General features: G+C 37.2%; 2 protein-coding genes across 6 annotated transcripts in view; one reads left to right on the top strand and one right to left on the bottom strand.

Annotated features, from left to right (window-relative positions):
* LOC138843046 (disintegrin and metalloproteinase domain-containing protein 32-like) overlaps window positions 1-21215 on the top strand; it is a 498529-nt gene that overhangs the window by 242719 nt on the left and 234595 nt on the right. The gene's annotated exons all lie outside the window — the stretch shown is intronic.
* LOC127485928 (disintegrin and metalloproteinase domain-containing protein 32) overlaps window positions 1-21215 on the bottom strand; it is a 156204-nt gene that overhangs the window by 33348 nt on the left and 101641 nt on the right. The window contains exon 10 of the mRNA XM_070069491.1: window positions 11228-11309. Within this exon, the coding sequence (XP_069925592.1) occupies window positions 11228-11309 (82 nt within the window). The remainder of the gene's footprint in view (window positions 1-11227; window positions 11310-21215) is intronic.

The raw sequence follows: 21215 nt of genomic DNA on the forward strand, positions 1-21215 counted from the left end.
CTGTATGGATCATAGTCTTCTATTCACCCAATTTTATTATCTTTCTAAAAAATTTTTAAAGTGAACAAATTTCATGTATTTCACATAAAACAGATTTAGGAGCACAGTAGTACTACCCACCCTCCCTCTTCCACCCTTTCCCATTCCATCAGTTAATTTTTACAATGATCTACTCTCAGTGTATTTTATACTCATAATTAACCCTACATGAAGTAAAAAATTCAACAAATACTAAGAAGAAAGAAAACACTGTTCCTTAAAGGTAGATACAAGAGCTATAAACAATCAACAAATCTCAAAATGTAAATTTCACTCTTACATTACATTTTTTGATACTCTGTTAACAGATAGATCAAGGAAAATATATGGTATTTTCTTTTTGCGACTGGCTTATTTCACTAAGCATAATGATTTCCAGTTGCATCAATTTTATTACACAACAGAAGATTTCATTTTCTTATGGCTGAGTAGTATTCCATAATTAATATACATATATATATAATCACAATTTCTATATCCAGTCATCAACTGATGAATATCTATGTTGATTCTATATCTTATCTATTGTGAATTGAGCTGCAATAAACGTGGGGGTACAAATAACTCTCATATACTCATTTCTCTTCCTTCAGATAAATTCCCAAAAAGTGGGATTGTTGGGTCATACAGCAGATCTATTTTCAGCTTTCTGAGGTATGTCCATACTGTCTTCCACAATGGCTGCACCAGAGTGCATTCCCACCAAGAGTGGATAGAGTACTTTTTACCACATCTTCACCAGAATTTATTATTTGTTGATTTCTGTGTGAGATCCAATCTAATTGGGTTGAGGTGAAACCTCATTGTGTTTTGATTTCCTTTTCCCTGATGGCTAGTGATTCTGAGCATTTTTTTATTTGTTATCTGGCTATTTGTATTTCAGCCTTTGAAAAAGGCCTATTGATATCTATACCCCATTTCTTAACTGGACTGTTTTGTTGTTGTTGAGTTTGTCGAGCTCTTAACAGATTCTGATTATTAATCCTTCATCAGTTGCAGAGTTTGCAAATATTGCCTCTCTTTCTGATGTGGTTGCCTCATCCTTTTGCTGAGTGTTTCCTTTGCAGAACAGAACCTGCTCAGCTTTACATAATCCCTCATGTCTACTTGGGTTTTGCTTGCCTGTGCTTCTGAGGTCTCTGCCTATGCAAATGTCTTGCAGAAATCCCTAATATATTCCTCTAGTTATTTGATGGAATCAGGTTGTACATTTAGATCTTTGATCCATTTTGAGTTTATTTCTGTAGAAGGTGGAAGTTAGGGGTCTTGTTTCATACTTCGGCAAAAGTAGATCCAATTTTCCTTGCACTATTTGTTGAAGAGACTATTCTTTCTCCAAGGATGGATTTTAGTTCCTTTGTCAAATATTACTTGGTTGTAGATGTGTGGATTGATTTTGGGAATTACTATTTTGTTCCACTGATCTACATGTCTTTTTCTGTGCCGGTACCAAGCTGTTTTATTATAACTGCCCTGTAGTATGTCTTCATTCTGGTATTGTGATGCCTCTGGCTTTGTTTTCGTTGTTTAAGATTGCTTTAGCTATAGGCGTTTCCTGTGTTTCCATTTGAATTTTAGCAACATTATTTCTAGGTCTGAGAAAAATGTCATTGAATCTGAAAATTTCTTTCAGTAGTATGGATGCTCGATGATATTAATTCTTCCAATCCATGATAATGGAAAACATCTTCCATTTTTTGTGTTTTCTTCTATTTCTTTCTTAAATGTTTTGTAATTTCCATCATAGAGATCTTTCACTTCCGTGGTTAAATGTCTTCCAAGGTTTTAAAATTTTTGTAGCTATTGTGAAAGAGAGTGATCCTACAAATACTTTTTCAACCATGACACTGTCTGTATATAAAAAAGCTATTGATTTCTGAGTATTAATTATATAGCCTGTAACTTTACCAAATTATCTTATGAGAATATATATATATATATATATATACTTGTTTTATCTTCCATGATATAAACCTTTAGCTAATCAAAGAAAACAGAGAAGCTTCAAATAAATAAAATCAGCAATGAACAACAGATGTTTTTATACCTGATACCATAGAAATACAAATGATCATTATTAACTACTATGATCCACTACAATCCACAAAACTAGGAAACCTAGAATAAATGGATAAATATTTAGGTTCCAAAAATTTACCAGAATTGAACTAAGAAGATATTTTTAAACCTGAATACATCAATAACAAGTTATAAGAATGAATCAGTAATTTAAAAAAATTCCCAACAAAGAGTATCTCAGGATCATATTGATTCATGTCTGAATTCTACCAAGCTTTTAAGAAAGAATAACACCAATTATTCTCAACTATCCCATTAAAAATTGAAAGGAAGGGAATTCTTTTTTTTTTTTTTTTTGACAGGCAGAGTGGAAAGTGAAAGAGAGACACAGAGAGAAAGGTTTTCCTTTTTCCATTGGTTCACCGCCCCCAATGGCCAATACACTGCGCTGATAAGAAGCCCGGAGCCAGGTGCTTCTCCTGGTCTCCCATGTGGGTGTAGGGCCCAAGCACTTGGGCCATTCTCCACTGCACTCCCGGGCCACAGCAGAGAGCTGGACTGGAAGACGAGCAACCAGGACAGAATCTGGTGCCCTGACCAGGACTAGAACCTCTGGTGCCAGTGCCGCAGGCGGAGGATTAGCCTATTAAGCCGTGGTGCCGGCAGAAAGGAAGGGAATTCTTTCAAATTCTTTCTTTAAGGCCAACATTACTCTGATACCAAAGACATGACCAAAAAAAAAACAAAAAACAAAAAACAAAAAACAAAAAACAAAACAGAAAAACTTTAGACCAGTCTCCCTAGTGAACATAAAAAAAAAAAAAAACGCTCAACAAAGTGCTAGAAAATTGATACATCAAAAAAAATCAAGTGGGATTTATCCCAGGGATGAAAGGATGGCTCAACATCTCAACATTAGCCAATCAATGTACATATTACATCAACAGAAGGAAGGGCAAAAATATGATCATCTCAACAGGATGATCGTGGTTGTACTTTTATTGCTTTAATAAACTTCCAACTCAGGGTTTTAGTTAAAAGAAAGTGCTACAGTTCCCAATCAGATAGACTGTTTAGAAATGGTGAACTGTATAGACAGTTTGTATTATAAAGTAAATATTTTAATTATCTGTTACATTTTTATATTTCAAGAAATTTCTTATTAGTGATCAAGATTTTGGTGTTTATGATAGAAAATATTGAAACTGATAATCTGAAATGGCCATCTATGTGATGTGCTCTTTTAGTTTTATCCTAATTTAACATATAATTGTAAATCTACACATGATATGTCATTCTAATGTTTTGGATTTTATTCAATAAATCATGTTTTATGTATGATTGAGGTCACTCAGGTAGTTAAATATCCATACATTTTTATTATTAGTTGCAGTGTTGATATAAATCCATTTTTCAGGGAGAAAACATGTCAATGCATAGTCAGATAAAACGATAAATGTGTTTGATAGTATAATTAATGGGAAAAACATTCACTAACTATTTAAATCTATTGTCTCACAAACTTTAGAAATGTTAACATTTTCAGAGTATGCAGGATGTGCATACAGGAACACACTTTATTACTGGGATGTAACAGTTTGATTTTTTTTCTTGAAAATTAGAAATAATTTTGGCCGGCATTGTGGCTCACTTGGTTAATCCTGCAGCGCCGGCATCCGATATGAGAACCGGGTTCTAATCACGGCTGCTCCTCTTCCAGTCCAGCTCTCTGCTGTGGCCCGGGAGTGCAGTGGAGGATGGCCCAAGTGCTTGGGCCCTGCACCCACATGGGAGACCAGGAGAAGCACCTGGCTCCTGGCTTCAGATTGGTGCAGCATGCTGGCCATAGTGGCCATTTGGGGGGTGAGCCAACAGAAGGAAGACCTTTCTCTCTGCCTCTCTCTCTCTGTCTAACTCTGCCTGTCAAATTTTAAAAAAAAGAAAATTAGAAATAATTTAAACACTTTCTGATTTTAAAATTTTTAAAATCTGTTTGACAAACATTCTTATATCAAAATATAGTTTCCTTTTCATTGCAGAATTGTATCTAAAAATTCATTCTTTAAAAAATTTGGATCCTTTTTAATACAACAAAAACATTTATACTATGTTGCTTTTCAATTCATTAAAAACATTTATAAAGAAGCAATTTGCAGATATAGATTTCAAGATGGTTGAATAGGGTGAAGACTTACTGCTTTGGATGACAGGAAAATGACAGGAGAAAGCAGAAAAAGTATATTCCCAAAAATAAAATTAGTAGGAGAAAAGAAATAATTAAAATAAGAGAATAAACAAAATTGAAACAAAAAAGTATAAAAGATCAGTGAAATGAAGAGATGGTTTTTCAAAAAAAAAAAAACAAAATTAATATACCACTGGCCCAACTAAATAACAGAAGATTCAAACTAATAAGATCAGAGATGGAAAGGAGATGTAATTACAGATACCACAGAAATAAAATTAATCATCAGGAATTGCTACAATTGCTATATGCCAACAAAACAGAAAATCTAGAAGAAATGGATAGATTCTTAGACATACACAATCTACTAAAACTGAATCACAAAGGCAAAGAAGACCTCAAAAGACCAATAACCAACACAGAGATTTGTCAGAAATGAAGACCCTTCCAAAAAAGAAAAGTCCAGGATCAGCTTCACTACTGAATTCTACCAGACTTTCAGAGAACAAATTCTAATTCTTCTCAAGCTATTCTACACAATTAAAAGGGAGGAAATCCTCCCAAACTCCTTCTATGAGGCCAGCATCACCTTCATTCCAAAACCAGAAAAAGAAACAACAAAAAAGACAGACTAATATCCCTGATGAACATAGGTGCAAAAATCCTCAACAAAATAGTAGCAAGACCCCTACCTTACACCTTATACAAAAATACACTCATCATGGATTAAAGATCTAAATCTATGACCTGACACCATCAAATTATGGAGAACATTGGAGAAACCCTGCAAGATATAGGCACAGGCAGAGACTTCTTGGAAAAGACTCCAGAAGCACAGGCAGTCAAAGCCAGAATTCACAATCAGGATTTCATCAAATTGAGAAGTTTAAGTACGGCAAAAGAATCAGTAAGGAGAGTGAAGAAGTAACCGAAAGAATGGGAAAAAATATTTGCAAACTATGCAACTGATAAAGGATTAATAACCAGAATCTACAAAGAGATCAAGAAACTCCACAACATCAAAACCAACAACCCACTTAAGAGATGGGCCAAGGACCTCAATAGACATTTTTCAAAAGAGGGCATCCAAATGGCCAACAGGCACATGAAAAAATGTTAAAGATCACTAGCAATCAGGGAAATGCAAATCAAAACCACAATGAGGTTTCACCTCACCCCGGTTAGAATGGCTCACATACAGAAATCTACCAACAACAGATGCTGGCGAAGAGGTGGGGAAAAGGGGACACTAACCCACTGTTGGTGGGAATGAAAACTGGTAAAGCCACTATGGAAGTCATTTTGAAGATTCATCAGAAACTTGAATATAACACTACCATACAACCCAGTCATCCCACTCCTTGGAATTTACCCAAAGGAAATTAAATTGGCAAATAAAAAAGCTGTCTGCACCTTAAAGGTTATTGAAGCTCAATTCACAAGAGGTAAGACCTGGACCTTAATGCCCATCAACAGAAGCCTGGATAAAGAAATTATAGGATATGTACTCTATAGAATATTACACAACAGCAAAAAAACAATGAAATCCGGTCATTTGCAACAAAATGGAGGAATCTGGAAAACATCATGCTGAGTGAAATGAGCCAGTCCCAGAGGAACAAATATCATATGTTCTCCCTGATCAGTGACAAGTAACCTAGCACCAAAAAGGAAACCTGTTGAAGTGAAATGGACACTACGAGAAACAGTGACTTGATCAGCCCTTGTCCTGACTGTCAAGGAACAACTTAATACTTTATCCCTTTTAGTATTTTTTGATCTACTTAATACAATTGTTGAACTCTTTAATTAACAGGTAATTATTCTTATGTGTTTAAATTTAACTGAAAAGTGATCCCTGTTAAATATAAGAGTGGGAATAAGACAGGGAAGAGATGTACAATATGGGACATGCTCAATCGGACTTGCCCCAAACGGTAGAGTTAGAAACGTGCCAGGGGATTCCAATTCAATCCCATCAAGGTGGCATGTACCAATGCCATCTCACTTGTCCAAGTGATCAGTTTCAGTTCACAAATGATCATAATGATAAGTCTAAGAGTCAAAGGGATCACATAAACAAGACTAGTGTCTCCTAATACTAAATGAAAGTATTAAAAAGGAGAGAATGATCCAACATGGGAAGCAGGATACACAGCAGACTCATAGAATGGCAGATGTCCTCTGGCCTCAGAATCAGCCCTTAAGGCATCTGGATCTAGCTAAAGAACACATGAAAGTATTTTAGGCATGTAAAGCCAAGACACTCTGGGAAAAAAAAAAAACACCTAAATGAAAGATCTCTGTGAGTAAGATCCCAGTGGAAAGAACGGGCCATCAAAGAAGGAGGTACCTTTCTCTGAAGGGAGGAGAGAACTTCCACTTTGACTATGGCCTTGTCTAATTAAGATCAGAGTTGGCGAACTCAAAAAGCTTCCATAGCCTTGGGAACTCATGACAAGAGCCTAGGGTGATTACTGCAACCATAAACAAGAGTGTCAGTGTGTTAAGTCAACAACAGGAGTCACTGTGCACTTACTCCCCATGTAGGATCTCTGGCCTTAATGTATTGTACTATGTGACTTAATGGTATAACTAGTACTCAAACAGTACTTTACACTTTGTGTTTCTGTGTGGGTGCAAACTGTTGAAATCTTTCCTTAGTATATACTAAATTGATCTTCTATGTATAAAGATAATTGATAATGAAATTTGATGTGCATGGAATGGGAGAGGGAGCGGGAGATGGGAGGGTTGCAGGTGGGAGGGTACTTATGGGGGAAAAAGCCACTGTAATCCAAAAGCTGTACTTTGGAAATTTATATTTATTAAATAAAAGTTTAAAAAAAAAGGAATATGGCAAGAATGCTTTCACACGGAATATATTTATAGTGCAATTAAATTAGAATGTCACAGGTTCCTAAGGCCATTTTTAGGCTCTTAATGCTAAAGGACAGATAGGCAGAGATTGGGGTCATGGCACAGGATAAGATATTGAGCTAGAAGGAAATTAGTTGGGGCCAGTGCTGTGGCGTAGCTGGTAAAGCTACCATATGCAATGCCAGATTCCCATAAGGACACCAATTTGAGTCCTGGCTGCTCCACTTCTGATCCAGCTCCCTGCTGTGGCCTGGGAAAGCAGTAGAAGATGGCCCAAGTCTTTGGGCCCCTGCACCTGCGTGGGTGACCGGGAAGAATTTTTGGCTCCTGGCTTCAGATTGGCGCTGCTTTGGCCATTGGGGCCAGCTGGGGAGTGAACCAGCAGATGGAAGACCTCTCTCTCTCTCTCTCTCTCTCTCTCTCTCTCTGTCTCTCTCTCTCTGCATTTCCTTCTTTCTTTGTGTAACTCTGACTTTCAAATAAATAAATAAATACTTAAAAAAAGGAAGAAAATTAGTTGTGACAGAGTGGAGATAAGGATAATATGTTGGTCAATAGAAAACCATGGCACCCCAACAAACACAAGAGTACCAAGGACTCATATGCTGCAGGAACGAAGGAAAGATCAATAAGCAAATAACTGCACCAATATAAGATGCAAGAATGAGGAGCAAAGAATGTGGGTGGACAAATGAAGCAGTTAAGACTATAACCAGAGCTGGAAGTGGGGCTTATACCAATATTTTTTATTTATCTCCTTTTCCTCTTTCATCTCCCAGTAACTTATATAAAGAATACTATTGTAATTACATTAACCCATAGACAAAGTACAAAAGTCCTATAGAAAAAATTATAAATTTTAAAAAATTTGAAAATAAATATAAGACATGTACAACTATGTTATACCTACAAAAACCTATGCATGCAATAGGTTATACCTACAAATCTATGCATGCAATAGGTCTCAAAAAGTTTATGAAGTGGCCAGCACTGTGGCACAGCAGGATAAGTCACCACCTGTGATGCTGCCATCCCATACTAGCACCTGTTTGAGTCCTGACTGTTCTCTTCCCATCCAGTTCCCTGCTTAATGCAACTGGGAATGCAACAGAAGATGGCTGAAATAGTGGAACCCTGCCACTCATGGGGGAGACAGATGGAGTTACAGACTTCTGGCTTTGGCTTGGCCCCACTCTGGCCATGGCAACCATCCGGAGACTGACTCAGTAAATGGAGACTAACTCTGTCTTTCCCTCTCTCTGTAACGCTTTCAAATAAATGAGTAGGTAAATCTTTTATAAACAGAATTTGTTAAGAGTTACAAAAAAGGATCACAAAAAATGTGGATTATGACAAAACTGCATGGATTTCAAAATTTAAAATAATAAATATATAATAACATAACAGTAAACATAGATAGTATTACCAGTACTATTGATAGTTTTATAAGTCAAAATAGGGGTTGAATAAGAGCATATATTTTAAATAACTAAATTAAATCAATGGAAGAACTTAAATGTAAATTCTTAAGCAAGACTACACAAACAGAAAAAGGAAAGAACTTTACTATCATTTCTTACTTTACATATCTATAGTTTAAAAATTTAGTATGTGCATATGTTAATTTTATAATAAAAATTTAAGTACTAGAAAACTATGTGCTGTAAGCCTGGTTTCAGCAGAAGTCAGCTGGTGATGAGCCCTGGTAGCTCTGCCAGCCAAGAGTTGGATTCCTGGAAATGGACCTGCCCTGGAATCGAAGGATGACCAGGTCAGAGCCACAGTTCTTACTGGCTCCAAGCTGAAAAGCCCTTCACTCAGCCCAGCTTCTAAAGTGACCACCACAGCTGAGAAAATGGCCAAGTAGGGTCAGTAACATTGCAGGCAGAACTGTAAATTTCCTGTTAGAGATGCCACCTGCCTTTACCTAGCCAGCTCTCCTCCCAGGCCACCTAGGTAATGGAAGTCAACAGGGTGCTTCCCCAAGGAGGTTCACACCTCCCTTAGGATGTAGCCTATGAAGAGAAAGATAAGTCTGGGCCTCATAATTTACAAGGCTTTAAAGCCCACCTGATTATTATCAAGCCCCTTCTGTCAGTTTCTATTGGCCTCTCAATCAGAAAACTTATTTGTAGCTTAGATAGCACCTTTCTTAGGTTCTCTAATAACAACTCTGTCCTCTGTATCTAACCCACTTGAGCCTCATTCCTTTGTAACCATAGCCTCGCCTCCACAAATGGCTCTACTTCCAACCTGTGTGTACTGATGGTCCTCTCCCCCACTTAATGTTGTATGGTTGTTCAGAATTTCTCTACAGACAAACCCCACTACCTACAAAATTTAAGTGGCCTTTTCTCCCAGTCTTGGCTGGAATCAGCTTTAAGCCACATCCATCAAACTGTCCTCACAAGGGTCCAGAGACACCCCCCCCCTCATTTCCTCTCCTCCATGAAATCCTCTCATTATTACTTGGTTAATGCTACTCTTAGGATCATTGGTTGCTATTCTCACCCTGACTTTTATACTACAGTGTCTATTTAAGTGTTTACAGGAGGTTATAATGGAACAAACGAAGGCCTTCAGCAACCAGGCAGTCAACCAAATGCTGCTACAGGGACATACTCGGCACCAAGGAGACAGCGGCTTGAGACATCACCCCATGCCAGAGAAAAGTACCTCATCACCCCATGTCAGCAGGAAGTAGCTCTAAAGACAGATCATCGTCCCTCTACCTCTCCAGGACTTTTGGGACTAATGTAATCCCATACAACTCCTGCTTTATAAAAAACAAAAGGGGGGAATGTTAGGAAACTGGCGCAGTTTTATCTATGGCATGATCTACACCCTGATTTACATCCTATGCCCTAGCCCCTGCTGCCATTGCTGGAAGCCAGGTGGCCACATGGCCCAACCACTGGTGTCAAGCTCCACCCCCATCCTAATGGGATTCGCTGCTCCTGCTTCCCTGCCCGCCCTCCAGCAAAGTTTTAAAAGGACCTGTTCCTGAACACGTGGCTCTCTTGGCTTCTCTATTCTCTCCTGCTCACTCTCTCTAGCCCTCTCTCCTCTCTCACTCCCCTCTCTCCTCTCCTCTCTCCTCTTTCTCTCTTACTCTCCTTCTCCCTCTTTGCCCCTTCCCTCCAGCCTGCTGGGTTTCCCCAATAAACCCTTTCAAAAAAAAAAAAAAAAGAAAGAAAGAAAGAAAGAAAGAAAGAAAGAAAGAAAGAGAAAACTATGTGCTGCAAAATCCCATTTTGTAGAAAAATAATTCATATAAGGAGAGAGTGAACCTCAATAACAGATAAAAGCACACAAAGTAGAAGATATGAAATATTTCAAAAAGTTAGTGGAAATGAAATTAAAGGATAAGATTATTTTGGGGCAAAAATAATGTGAAATTATTCACAAAAGAGGTCTTCAAAAGGTTCATGGAAAACAAATTACGAAAATAATTATGCACAGATCTCATATCGTTTTCACCAAAAAAAGTCCTTTAATTACACCTTTCAACAAACTTTTCGATATACTCACAAAATGTTACCAGTGATGTTTTCCACTGAGGCAACAGTACGTCAGATTACAATAATTTCTTATCTGTTCCTTTATGCACTTAACAAATCTGACATAATTAACATCAATTACTTTGCAATTTAAAACATATACTATTTAAACTTGTTTTTAAAAGCATTAGTATATATGGAGAATGGCTCATAGAGCCACATCACCTTTCAACTGGAAGCTATTTTGTCTGTAAGAATATTTTCCCAATTTTGCTTGAAAGAAAAAATCTGGTGTTATAAAAATTTTCTTAACAGATAACTTTCCATGATGTACTGTTCTACGTATGCAGGAATGTATGTGTATTTGTTTATGGTATTTTTATTTCCACTTTAACTTAAAATTACAGTTAATTGCATCTAATATTTCTATAAAATAATTTCCTCCTACACACTCCAAAATTTTACCAGTAATGGAAAACAACAAATACAATTTCTAAATATAAACACAAATGTAAACTGTATAAAATATACAGTATTTTGATGACAAATTTTAAATGTGTAAATTTTTTAAAACAAAATTAAAAAAGATTAAGTGATTACATACCACTGCAATTCCTGCAGAATAATGAGGAGCACATATCTTTCCAGGAAACACTGCACCCACATAATCTGGATAATCCCTATAACTAAATAAATACATTCATTGTAATGATCAATTTAAATCTCATAATTTGTGCTAAATTAAATCTGTAGTTCATAAAATCCTGTTCTGAAGTAAGTCGAGGTACAATATGCCCTTCTTTCAAAGTTTGAAGATATTAGTAAAAAAAAAATTGGTTGAAATGTTTTGAATTTTCTAAATACAAATCAAAGATTTTGATGACTTTCGGCACTCATCACATTTGGTTAAGGTTACCAAAACCCTTAATCAAAAAAACATCTTATTGAATGAAAACAAAAAGTTTTAATTTATGGGTCAAAATGTGTCATTCCTACATAGAAAAACTCAACAGATTTTCATGTGAATGTCTTCATTGTCTCACAACTAAATAGTGTCATTCCAATTTTAAATGTGGCCCTAGTGATACTCTCACATAATAATAATAATACAATTTTCAAAATTTACATGAGTTATCCCTTTAATCATCAAAGCACACCAGTGAAATTAATCTTTTATCCACATTAAAGAAAAACAAAATCAAATGGGAAGTATAAGTAATTATCTTAAGGCAGCATAATTAATGAGAGCTACTGAAGAACTCAAACTTGGGTAGCCTGAATCAAGAGCTATTCTCTCAAGTATGATGTATAGATACTTCATCCATATACTATCATCTTTAGGGCTCTCCCTCAAAAACATATGCCAGAATGTCTGTAAATAAGTTTGGTACTCAATCCTTAATTTGATATGTAACTTCATGGTTATTCTACATCCTCAGTGCTGCCTCTGTTCTGCTTCTCTGATATTGTTTAAATGAAACTCTTCTGTCACTTTTTTCCAAGTATTTATTCCTAACACTCAATATTGAGAATAAACTACAGTATAGAAGTATTGTTTACAATCTTCCTTTAGCCAAAGTAGTTCTTACAACAGATATTTTAACAAATTTCTATCTAACTCCTAAGATTTCCCCTAAAGTGTGTATAATACTGGTTATCACATTAATAGTAATTTTTTAGTTCACACTGCTACTCCTTAATGTGCCCACTTCATATTAAATTAGCTGTCAAGACCTATGTTTTATATCTTCAATCATTCATATATATCCTTCCTTCCTGCGAAGATTCAGCATGAGTTCTAATTGTGAATTCCATCCTCTTTGAAAAGAACTTAGCTTTATGTTTCCACAATATTTCTCTGTCTACTCAAACTGTCCAACTCCTTTTGTATTGCTATTTAGCCTTTAAGCTGGCCTTTCTATATATCCCTCCCATCTACCTTGATCTTGTTCTCAATATTTTACTTAATCTGTTTTGTAAACAAATATAGATAATGCACATTAAGTTTGAAAACTTCATTGTGCCCATTATAGGAATTACTCACAACAGATTGTAAGATCCTGGAAAAAAGAGATAGTAATTGTTTATAATTATTTTATTTTCTTTTTTTAACAATTATTTAATAACATAAATTTCCAAAGCACAGCATATGGATTACAATGGCTTCCCCCACATAACTTCCCTCCCACCCACAATCCTCTCCTTTCCCACTCCCTCTCCCCTTCCATTCACATCAAGATTCATTTTCAAATATCTCTATATACAGAAGATCAGTTTAGTATATATTGAGTAAAGATTCAACAGTTTGCACCCACACAGAAACACAAAGTGAAAAATACTGTTTCAGTACTAGTTATAGCATTAAATCATAATGTACAGCACATTAAGGACAGAGATCATACATGAGGAGTAAGTGCACAGTGACTCCTGTTGTTGACTTAACAAAATGAGACACTCTTGTTTATGGCATCAGTAATCATCCGAGGCTCTTGTCATGAGTTGCCAAGGCTATGGAAGCCTTTGGAGTTCACTGCTCCAATCATATTTAGACAAGGTCATAGTCAAAGTGGAGGTTTTCTCCTCCCTTCACAGAAAGGTACCTCCTTCTTTGATGACCTGTTCTTTCCACTGGGATCTCACTCGTGGAGATCCTTCATTTAGGTCATTTTTTTTTGACAGAGTGTCCTGGCTTTCCATGCCTGAAATACTCTCATGGGCTTTTCAGCTGGATCCAAATGCCTTAAGGGCTGATTCTGAGGCCAGAGTGCTGTTTAGGACTTCCGCCATTCTATGAGTCTGCTGTGCATCCCGCTTTCCGTGTTGGTTCATTCTCTCCCTTTTTTATTCTATCTGTTAGTATTATTCAGACACAAGTCTTGTGTATGTGATCCCTTGACTCTTAATCCTATTATTGTGATCAATTGTGAACTGAAATTGATCACTTGGACTAGTGAGATGGCATTGGTACATGCCACCTTGATGGGATTGAATTGGAATCCCCTGGTATGTTTCTAACTCTACCGTTTGGGGCAAGTCCGATTGAGCATGTCCCAAAATGTACATCTCTTCCCTCTCTTATTCCCACTCTTATATTTAAAAGGGATCACTTTTCAGTTAAGTTTCAACACTTAAGAATAAGTGTGTATTCAGCAGATTCATGGAATGCCAGATGTCCTATACAGCACTCTGGCCTCAGAATTAGCCCTTAGGGCATTTGGATCCGCTGTAAAGCCCATGAGAGTATTTCAGGCATGGAAAGCCAAGATACTCTGGCAAAAAAAAAAAAAAAAAAACCCACACACCTAAATGACAGATCTCTGTGAGTGAGATCCCAGTGGAAGAACAGGTCATCAAAGAAGGAGGTAGCTTTCTCTGAAGGGAGGAGAGAACTTCCACTTTGACTATGACCTTGTCTAAATGTGATAAGAGTCGGTGAACTCGAAAGGCTTCCATACCTTGGAAACTCATGACTGGAGCCTACAGAGATCACTGATGCCATAAACAAGTGTGTCAATTTGTTAAGTCAACAACAGGAGTCACTGTGCACTTACTCCTCGTGTAGTATCTCGGTCCTTAATGTGCTGTACATTATGATTTAATGCTATAACAAGTACTCAAACAGTATTTTTCACTTTGTGTTTCTATGTGGGTGCAAACTGTTGAAATCTTTACATAATATATACTAAACTGATCTTCTGTATATAAGAGAAATGAAAATAAATCTCAATGTAAATGAAAGGGGAGAACGAGTGAGAAAGGGGAAGGTTGCGGGTGGGAGGGAAGTTATGGGGGAGAAGCCATTGTAATCCATAAGCTGTACTTTGGAAAATTATATTCATTAAATACAAAAAATGTTGAAAAAAAAGAATAACTGTGTGTTAATTAGAGAATTCAACCAATACTATTAAGTAGAACAAACAAAAAACTCTCAGAAATAGACAGATCAAACGGACAGAAGATCAACAAAGAAATAGCAGATTTAAATGACACTATAGCCCAAATGGATCTAACAGATATCTACAGAACTTTTCATCCTACACTTAAAGAATTTACATTCTTCTCAGCAGTACATGGAACCTACTCTAGGACTGACCACATACTAGGCCATAAAGCAAGTCTCAGCAAATTCAAAAGAATTAGAATCATACGATGCAGCTTCTCAGACCTTAGGGGAATGAAATTGGAAATTAGCAACTCAGGAATCCCTAGAGCATATGCAAACATATGGAGATTGAACAACATGCTCCTGAATGAACATTGGGTCATCGAAGAAATCAAAAGAGAAATCAAAAACTTTCTGGAAGTAAATGAGGATAACAACACAACATACCAAAACTTATGGCATACAACAAAAGCAGTGTTAAGAGGAAAGTTTATAGCAATAGGTGCCTACATCAATAAATTGGAAGGCACCAAATAAATGAGCTTTCAATTCATCTCAAGGATCTAGAAAATCTACAGCAAACAGACCCAAATCTACTAGGAGAGAGAAATAATTAAAATCAGAGAAGAAATCAACAGGATTGAATCCAAAAAAATTACAAAAAATCAGCCAAAGAGCTGGATTTCTGAAAAAATAAAGAAAGTTACACAAGAGAAAGAAGAGAAAAGACCCAAATCAATAAAATCAGAGGTGAAAAAGGGAATGTAACAACAGACACCACAGAATCAGCAGAAATTACTACAAGGACTTGTATTGCAGCAAACAGGGAAAGCTATCAGAAATGGATAGATTCCTGGACACATGCAACCTACCTAAATTGAACCAGGAAGACATAGAAAACCTAAACAGACCCATAACTGAGACAGAAATTGAAACAGTAATACAGGCCCTCCAACAAAGAAAAGCCCAAGACTAGATGGATTCACTGCTGAATTCTACCAGACATTTAAAGAAGAACTAACTCCAATTCTTCTCAAACTATTCAGAACAATCGAAAAAGAGGGAATCCTCCCAAATTCTTTCTATGAAGCCAGCATCACCTTAATCCCTAAGCCGGAAAAAGATGCATCATTGAAAGAGAATTACAGACCAATATCCCTGATGAACATAGATGCAAAAATCCTCAATAAAATTCTGGCCAATAGAATGCAACAACACATCAGAAAGATCATCCACCCAGACCAAGTGGGATTTATCCCTGGTATGCAGGGATGGTTCAACATTCGCAAATCAATCAATGTGATTCACCACATTAACAGACTGCAGAAGAAAAACCATTTGATCCATATGATTATCTCAATAGATGCAGAGAAAGCATTCGATAAAATACAACACCCTTTCATGATGAAAACTCTGAGAAAACTGGGTATGGAAGGAACATTCCTCAATACAATCAAAGCAATTTATGAAAAACCCACGGCCAGCATCCTATTGAATGGGGAAAAGTTGGAAGCATTTCCACTGAGATCTGGTACCAGACAGGGATGCCCACTCTCACCACTGCTATTCAATATAGTTCTAGAAGTTTTAGCCAGAGCTATTAGGCAAGAAAAAGATATTAAATGGATACAAACTGGGAAGGAAGAAGTCAAACTATCCCTCTTTGCAGATGATATTCTTTATTTAGGGCATGCAAAGAACTCTACTAAGACACAATTGGAACTCATAGAAGAGTTTGGCAAAGTAGCAGGATATAAAATCAATGCACAAAAATAGACAGCCTTTGTATACACAGGCAATGCCATGGCTGAGAAAGAACTGCTAAGAACAATCCCATTCACAATAGCTACAAAAACAATCAAATACCTTGGAATAAACTTAACCAAGGAGTTAAAGATCTCTACGATGAAAATTACAAAACCTTAAAGAAAGAAAGAGAAGAGGATACCAAGAAATGGAAAAATCTTCCATGCTCATGGATTGGAAGAATCAACATCATCAAAATCTCCATTCTCCCAAAAGCAATTTATAGATTCAATGCAATACCAATCAAGATACCGAAGACCTTCTTCTCAGATCTGGAAAAAATGGTGCTGAAATTTATATGGCGACACAGGAGACCTCAAATAGCTAACGCAATCTTGTACAACAAAAACAACCCCAGAGGCATCACAAGACCAGATTTCAGGACATACTACAGGACAGTTATGATCAAAAGAGCATGGTACTGGTACAGAAACAGATAGATAGACCAATGGAACAGAATTGAAACACCAGAAATCAACCCAAACATCTATAGCCAACTAACATTTGATCAAGGATCCAAAACCAATTCCTGGAGCAAGGACAGTCTATTCAATAAATGGTGCTGGGAAAATTGGATTTCCATGTGCAGAAGCATGAAACAAGACCCCTACCTTACACCTTACAGAAAAATCCACTCAACATGGATTAAAGACTTAAATTTTGACCCGACACCATCAAATTATTAGAGAACATTGGAGAGACCCTACAAGATATAGGTACTGGCAAAGACTTCCTGGAAAAGACCCTGGAGGCGCAGGCAGTCAAAGCCAAAATTAACATTTGGGATTGCATCAAATTAAGAAGTTTCTGTACTGTAAAAGAAACAGTCAGGAGAGTGAAGAAGCAACCGAAAGAATGGGAAAAAATATTTGCAAACTATGCAACAGATAAAGGATTAAAAAGCAGAATCTACAAAGAGATCAAGAAACTCCACAAAAACAAAACAAACAACCCACTTAAGAGATGGGCCAAGGACCTCAATAGACATTTTTCAAAAGAGGAAATCCAAATGGCCAACAGGCACATGAAAAAATGTTCAAGGTCACTAGCAATCAGGGAAATGCAAATCAAAACCACAACGCGGTTTCACCTCACTCCAGTTAGAATGGGTCACATACAGAAATCTACCAACAACAGATGCTGGCGAGGATGTGGGGGAAAAGGGACACTAACCCACTGCTGGTGGGAATGCAAACTGGTCAAGCCACTATGAAAGTCAGTCGGGAGATTCCTCAGAAGCCTCTATATAACCCTACCGTTCGACCCAGCCATCCCACTCCTTGGAATTTACCCAAAGGAAATGAAATTGGCAAATAAAAAAGCTGTCTGCACCTCAATGTTTCTTGCAGCTCAATTCACAAGAGCTAAGACCTGGAATCAACCCAAATGCCCATCAACAGTAGACTGGATAAAGAAATTATGGGATATGTACTCTATAGAATACTATACTGCAGGAAGAAACAACGAAACCCGGTCATTTGCAACAAGATGGAGGAATCTGGAACACATCATGCTGAGTGAATTAAGCCAGTCCCAAAGGGACAAATGTCATATGTTCTCCCTTATCGGTGACAACTAACCGAGCACCAAAAAAGAAATCTGTTGAAGTGAAAGGGACACTATGAGAAATAGTGACTTGATCAGCCCTTGTCCTGACTGTCAAGGAACAACTTACTATTTCATCCCTTTTAGTATTTTTTTTGTTCTACTTAATATCATTGGTTGAAGTCTTTAACACATAATTATCCTTAGGTGTTTAAATTTAGCTGAAAAGTGATCCCTGTTAAATATGAGTGGGAATAAGACAGGGAGGAAATGTACAGCACGGCATATGCTAAATCAGACTTACCCCTAATGGCAGAGTTAGAAATGTGCCAGGGAATTCCAATGCAATATCATCAAGGTGGCATGTACCAATGCCATCTCACTAGTCAAAGTGATCAATTTCAATTCACAATTGATCATAATGATAGGATTAAGAGTCAAAGGGATCACATAAACAAGACTAGTGTTTCCTAATACTAAATTATAGTATTAAAAAGGAGAGAATGATCCAACATGGGGAGCAGGATACACAGTAAACTCATAGAATGGCGGATGTCCTAAACACAATTCTGGCCTCAGAATCAGCCCTTAAGCATCTGGATCTGGCTGAAGAGCCCATGAGAGTATTTTAGGCATGTAAAGCCAAGACACTCTGGCAAAAAAAAAAACAAAAAAAAGACTTAAATGAAAGTCCTCTGTGAATGCGATCCCAGTGGAAAGAACGGGCCATCAAAGAAGGAGGTACCTTTCTCTGAAGGGAGGAGAGAACTTCCACTTTGACTATGACCTTGTCTAAATAAGATCAGAGTTGGCAAACTCAAAAGGCTTCCATAGCCTTGGCATCTCATGACAAGAGCCTCTGATGATTACTGATGCCATAAATAAGAGTGTCAAATTGTTAAGTCAACAACAGGAGTCACTGTGCACTTACACCCCGTGTAGAATCTCTGTCCTTAATGTGTTGTATTATGTGAATTAATGGTATAACTAGTACTCAAACAGTACTTTACACTTTGTGTTTCTGTGTGGGTGCAAACTGTTGAAATCTTTCCTTAGTATATACTAAATTGATCTTCTGTATATAAAGATAATTGAAAATGAAAAGAATGGGATGGTTGAGGGAGTGCGAGATGGGATGCTTGCGGGTGTGAGTGAGGTTATGGGGGAAAAAAGCCACTGTAATCCAAAAGCTGTACTTTGGAAATTTATATTTATTAAATAATAATTAAAAGATATTAACCTTGAAAGTAAATTATCTGAATTCTCCAGTTAAAAGAAATACATGGATTGAATGCATTAAAAAACAAGACCCATCTATCTAGATGAAAAATGTCTAGGCAATAAAGACACACAAAGATTAAAGTGAAAGGATGGAATAAGACATCCCATGCCAGTGGATAGCAAAAATGAGCAGGAGTAGCCATCCTAATATCAGACAAAATATATATTAAAACAAAAACTATTACAAGATATAAACAAGGTCATCATGCAATGATTAACTCAACAGTAAGATGAAGCTACTATAAATTAATATGCACCCAGTGCTAACATCTGGCTATTGAAAAAAATCAATATCAGTGAATCTATAGGGAAACATAGGCTATGATATAATAATAATGGGGTACTTCAACACCCACATCCATCACAGATCAGGTAGACAACAAATCAACAAAGAAACAGTAGAACTAATCTAGACTATTAACGAAATGGATTTAATTGATACCTACATAACATTTTATCCAACAGCTGCAGGATACACATTTTTTTCATCAGTGCATGGAACTTCTTCTACAATAGACTATATGCTAGGCCATAAAGCAAATCTCAACAACTTTTAAAAAAACTGAAATTATATCATATACCATTTTTATCACAATAGGATCAAGCTGGAAATTAACAACTTAAGAAAGTCTAAAATAATATTTAAACACATGGAGACCAAACAAAATGCTCTTGAATGAACAGTGGAACACAGGAAAACTCAAAAGGGAAATTTAAAAATTCCTAGAAATGAATGACAACACAGTGTATCAAAACTTACAGGATATAGCGAAAGTAGTGTTAAGAAGAAAGGTTATAACAATTAGTGCCTATATTGAGAAATAGGAAAAGCATCAAATAATTTATCTAAAATGTAAATTAAGGATTTAGAAAAACAAGAACCGACCAAACTCAAAATTAGTAGTAGGAGGAGGCAGAGCCAAGATGGCGGAATAGTGAGGGCGCGCACCGATAGTCCGGGAAAATTTAGTTTAATAAAAGGGGAGTTACGGTAGCCGCAGAAAAAAGAACCAGGAAAAAATTGCACGGGAATCGTGAATCGGAGGACCTACTGGGAGAACAAGGTCGCCCACCGCGCGGAAGCCAAGTCGTGGGACCGAGCCGCAGAAGCCACAGTGCTCCAAGGGGAGTGCATGCCACACATACAACAGCGGGGAGACTTGGGACGCTCAGGGCTCCGAGTCCACACATCGGCGCTGGAAGGGGAGGTGAGCTCAATAACCCGAGACATTGGTGGGGAAACGGGGGTCAGAATCTATAGGGGGGCCGGAAAGTGCAGCAAACTGACTACCAGAAAGAAGGAAAAAAAAAAAAGCTTCCGGGTTTCTCTTCTCCCTAACCTTGCAAAGGTTACAAGGCTGCAAGGCTAGAAGAATTCCCAAGAGACAAAGAGCAGGCCTGCTCTCTGGATTTACATATCAATGGGGGAGAGCTAAGGAACTGAGTCACTACAATTCAGTAGCCTAGGCAACCCAGTGGGAGTCCAGAGGAGCCAAAGACTGGAAGCTAAATACCATCAATTCTGCACAGCCATGCCGTGCGGTGTTACTTACCCCCTGAATAAATAAAATAAATAAATAAATAAAAAGAGAGAGATTTACCACGCATAACCTGAGGGTGTCACCTTTGCACACCCTTAACCTGGGAGAACCAGGCAGAGCTCTCAGGCCGCACCCATCTCAAGCCAACAAGGCTCCTCCAACAGCAGGCAGTCCACTTAACACGGACACAGTATAAAAAAAAAAAGAAAGAAAAAAAAAAACGCACAGTGACGCAAGAAGAATTAACTATGCCGAGTAACAAACACAGAAATAGAGGGAGCAAGATCAACGATGACACTATGATGCCTCCAAATAAGCAAAACACCCCAAGCCAAGAGTATGAAGATGATGAGATAGAAGAAATGCAAGATACGGAATAAAAAAAATTTATGATAAGAACATTTAGAAGTTTTCAAAAGCAAATCCTTGAACTACAGAAATCCTTAATGGACAACATTGAAAATCTCTCTCGTGAAAACGAAATTTTAAGGAAGAGTCAAAATGAAACTCAGAAACTAGTAGAACAGGAAAGTGTT

The sequence above is a fragment of the Oryctolagus cuniculus genome, chromosome 2 (assembly GCF_964237555.1).
Source record: "Oryctolagus cuniculus chromosome 2, mOryCun1.1, whole genome shotgun sequence".
Lineage (NCBI taxonomy): Eukaryota > Metazoa > Chordata > Mammalia > Lagomorpha > Leporidae > Oryctolagus > Oryctolagus cuniculus.